We start from the raw sequence: 4184 nt of genomic DNA, 5'->3' as shown, positions 1-4184 counted from the left end.
GCCCGTGGAGCTGTGTATGACGGGTCCGTGATACCTCGACCCAGTTACCTCTACCTTTTAAGATCATTCTACCTTCCTTTTTGTTGAGCCCCTTGAGCCCTGTCGCTCCTTGACCTCATTGATATCACCTTGACGGCCCGATGTCGATGAGCTGCCGCCCATTTGGGATACGACGATTTGTCCTCTGCCCTTTGGCCCGGATGTGCTTTGACGTATTGGGATATCCCCGTCAAGATGATTTAGGTCATTTTGTGGGCTCTCATGTTGATTAGCCGCTACCCATTTCGGATTTGAGAAACTTACTTTCTGCACGATGACTTAGCGAGAGCTTCGAAGCATCATGACATTCCCACATGGAATAACATTCCTTTAAATACCTATTACATCAGGTTCATGATAATATAAGTGAAACATCTTTTATCAAGAATATTCTTGGATACCCCCTAAGATGTAATTAACCAAGTGGGATGCGTCCCCTTTGGAGTGGTCTTGACCTCATAACAGACACCTACACCTGAAACTTTGGTTATGGGTAGAATACATAGGCATTCTTTCGCTAATATCGGTCCAAGGTGTCTTCACCTGATCTTGATTGAGCGGACATGCTTGGTCTGTCCTTGCGAGATTACTGCACATAAGCTCTCCATGTTTTTTTATTATCTCTTATCTGTCGTCATTTTCGCATGGTCGTCTTTTCTGGTTCCTCCCTTCTCCTGGTCATTCATAAGACCCGATAGAAAGAGTTATTTGAAAAAGATAAGTATACGGCGATCAACAGACTGACAACTTCTTTAGAAATAAAAGAGAGAAAAATGAACGAAATTAAAAAAGAGAAAAATGAACGGAAACAATGTGTAAGAAAAATTTTCAGTCATTAGCTAATTTTAAAATAAATCTAATATATTTAAGGCTCATGTCATTTAAAATTATGTAATTAAATCCTGATGTAATACATTTTGTAGTATTTTTTACATGCATAGCAGTATAAACTTTAGGGTCTGTTTGGGACAATAATAGTTTTTTGAAGAAACAATTGTGAAGTTGTTGCAAGGAGAAGTTGCTGCTGGGAGAATCTGATATAGTTTGTTTGGATAATTTAGCTGAGAAACTGTTGTGCAACAAATATTTCTAAAATAAAGACTGTTTTAACCTTGTACAATGCAGAAGCTAGTGCATAGTCTTAGAAGGAGTTAAAACAAAACACCACAAATAAATTTTAGAATGTTAAACAAGTCAAAAATCTAAAATATTACGTTACGTTACAAGTCATACATCATTTGACTCTTATGAATGGCAAAAAATTGTGATTAAAATATGATCAAACTAATTTATTATTAGCAATCTTTATATCCAAATGATCAAGCCTCTGTGAGAGTTGTTTCTCCAAAGCTACTCTCTAGATATTATAAACGTCTGAAGTTGACTCATCACAGTCTTCAGTCCATTTAAAGAAGTCACATTTATCAAGCATCATATTTCTCATATATCTATAAAATCTTGTCCTAAAATTGACTTCTTGTCTAGACGTGCATACAAAACATTGCAAATCACAGTGACAATGTACACTTCTCGAGCCAGTGAAATCTTTTGAACTCGTATGATCTTACATGTGTAAGGTCAAATGTTGGTAGGCTTTAAGTTATCTGTTTTAGACATGTAAATGCATAAAAATTGAGTCTTATGTAAGTAAATATTTCAAATTTATTCTAAACTATCACAAAGCCATCTAAACATGCAACTTTAACCACAACCGCAACAAATCCACTGAAATCATAATAATCTCACCAAAATAGCAACAATCCCACTGAAACCATAGTGGTAAAACCGCTCACATCTTATGCATTTATATACATAGCACGCGACTCTTATGTATTCACATATAACAAATATCACAACACACCTACATGCATGCCGCGCCATCGGAGGCAACAACACGAATGGAAAGGAATTTTTGCCAGCGACATGAAAGGAAACCCTACATAATGAAGATGATCGAAGAGAAGATCGAATAGGGAGGGGATAAATTGCGGATAATGCGGACAAATACTTGATTTGAGTTTGCATAACTCTGATCTATGGCTGGAATTTGCAAATAATTAAGCAATTTACAACATATTGTGCTTTGTTCATTGACAAAAGAGCTGCAATAAGAGATTTTAAAGGGTCATTTACATACATTGTGCTTTGTTGATTAACAATGAGCTGCCATAAAAGATTTGGTAAGGTTAATTTAAAAAAAATTATGGTATTCTGGGTTAAATTTATAAAATACTATTTAAAATTTTTATTACATTTTTCATACATACCACTGAATTTCCATGTATTTATTCTTTAACACCTAAACTTTACTTTAGGAGTGTAAACGAGTCGAACACGAGTGAGCCATGCTCAGCTTGTGTTCGGCTCGTTTATATTTTGAGCTCAAAAAGTGTGTTCGTGTTCGGCTCGTTTGCTTAATGAGCCGAACACGAGCTGTTAACGAACAAAGAGTCTTTTTAACAACCCTAATCATGTAGCCATAAAACATGAGAGAACTAATTTAATTAGGGTTGAGCAATATTTAAAAATTAACAATGAGACAATAAAGGTTTGAGCAATATTTAAAAATTATTATTTATATTAAAACATCATTTGAATCTAATTTAATAATTTTTATTCTATTTTATTAATCAATATTTTAATTAATTATAAATCTTTGTAGTCTTATAGTCAATTAGATTTTTTCAAATACTACTTTTATATATATATATATACTTGATGAGTAGTATTTCGAGCCAAAACGAGCCGAACACGAACGAACACATCTTCGTTTGTGTTTAGCTCATTAACTTATCGAATGAAATTATCGAGCCGAACACGAGCTTCTTAACGAGCCGAGCACGAGTTGTTCGCGAATAACAAGCCGATTTGACAGCCCTTCCAGCCAAGCAGATCTAGACAACCGAGACAGATCAAATTGAGCTTAGCAGGCAAACCAAGAGAACAATGAAATGATAAGCTCATATATATATATATAACATAAAGAATAGCCTTTATAACCCTCTTTAAAGTATAGACAAAAGTATAACATCATCACATCATACACTCTCCTCTATAAATATGAAGATCAATTTATGAATAAAACATAATTGATACGTCATTTATTATTCACTCCTCATCATGTCCCTCTCCTCTTACTTACACTCTATTCCTTTAGACACTCTATTCCTTTAGTGTAATTCATCGATGAATAATTATTAAACAATTACTTATTTAAATTCATATTAATATCATTCACATTATTAGTTAATCAAAATCAAACAACATCATTAAAGTTATAAAAAAAAGCTAAAGAATCCAAAATAAAAAAGAAATAAAAATTTCACCTTTAAAAGCAAAAGCATTCCCACTCCCCACCCCCATCACTCCATCCCCTCCACAGAGAAAACAAACGCCAACAAAGAGAACTAAACAACAGCGATGTACCGATTCAGCAACTCCGCCATCGGCTACCTTAACTTCCTAACCCTCCTTTCCTCCATCCCCATCATCGCCGGTGCTCTCTGGCTCGCCCGAAGCTCCTCCACCTGCGATTCCGCCCTCGAGACCCCTCTCCTCGCCGTCGGATTCATCATCCTCCTCGTCTCCCTCGCCGGCTTCATCGGCGCCTGCTTCAACGTCGTCTGGGCTCTCTGGCTCTACCTCCTCGCCATGTTCCTCCTCATAGTCTCTCTCCTCTGCATCACCGTCTTCGGGTTCGCCGTCACCGGCGGCGGCGGCGGCGGCGCCGAGATTCCGGGGCGGATGTACCGAGAGTATCACCTCGGCGATTATTCGGCCTGGTTGCGCGGCCGGATCGCCGAGGAGAGGTATTGGCGAGCAGCTGCTGCGTGTGTTGTGGGGTCCAGGACTTGCGCGGACATTGTGAGGTGGACCCCGCTTGATTATATGCAACGCGACCTTACCCCCATCCAGGTACGCTGCCCTGCTGGACCACGTTAGCACTAAACTTGGTTTTGAAAATTGTTTGATTTATTTGTAACGTGTTCGAAGCATGAAGTTAATTTATTGATGTTTAGGATACATTTATTTTGAATTTGTTAATGGTTTTGAGATTTATTATGGTCAAATTTTGTTCAAATTAGACTTAATTTTAGTTATAGTTTATTTTAAGCTCTTTGTGTATTCATGCATATATATATATA

At 37.1% G+C, this 4184-nt stretch overlaps 1 protein-coding gene across 2 annotated transcripts in view; it reads left to right on the top strand.

Annotated features, from left to right (window-relative positions):
* Positions 1 to 3383: 3383 nt before the first annotated feature.
* The window catches only part of LOC110023678 (tetraspanin-6-like), a 2527-nt gene continuing 1726 nt past the window's right edge, over positions 3384 to 4184 (top strand). Inside the window, exon 1 of one of the 2 annotated variants that reach the window (XM_020723205.1) lies at positions 3384 to 3954. In XM_020723205.1, coding sequence (XP_020578864.1) covers positions 3460 to 3954 — 495 coding nt within the window. In that variant the 5' untranslated portion in view covers positions 3384 to 3459. The remainder of the gene's footprint in view (positions 3955 to 4184) is intronic. The other variant, XM_020723207.1, reaches the window with a different exon arrangement.

The sequence above is a fragment of the Phalaenopsis equestris genome, unplaced genomic scaffold (genome assembly GCF_001263595.1).
Source record: "Phalaenopsis equestris unplaced genomic scaffold, ASM126359v1 Scaffold000226, whole genome shotgun sequence".
Taxonomy (NCBI): Eukaryota; Viridiplantae; Streptophyta; class Magnoliopsida; order Asparagales; family Orchidaceae; genus Phalaenopsis; species Phalaenopsis equestris.
The sequence above is the reverse complement of the archived record's forward strand: the minus strand, read 5'-3'. Positions and strand labels throughout refer to the sequence as shown.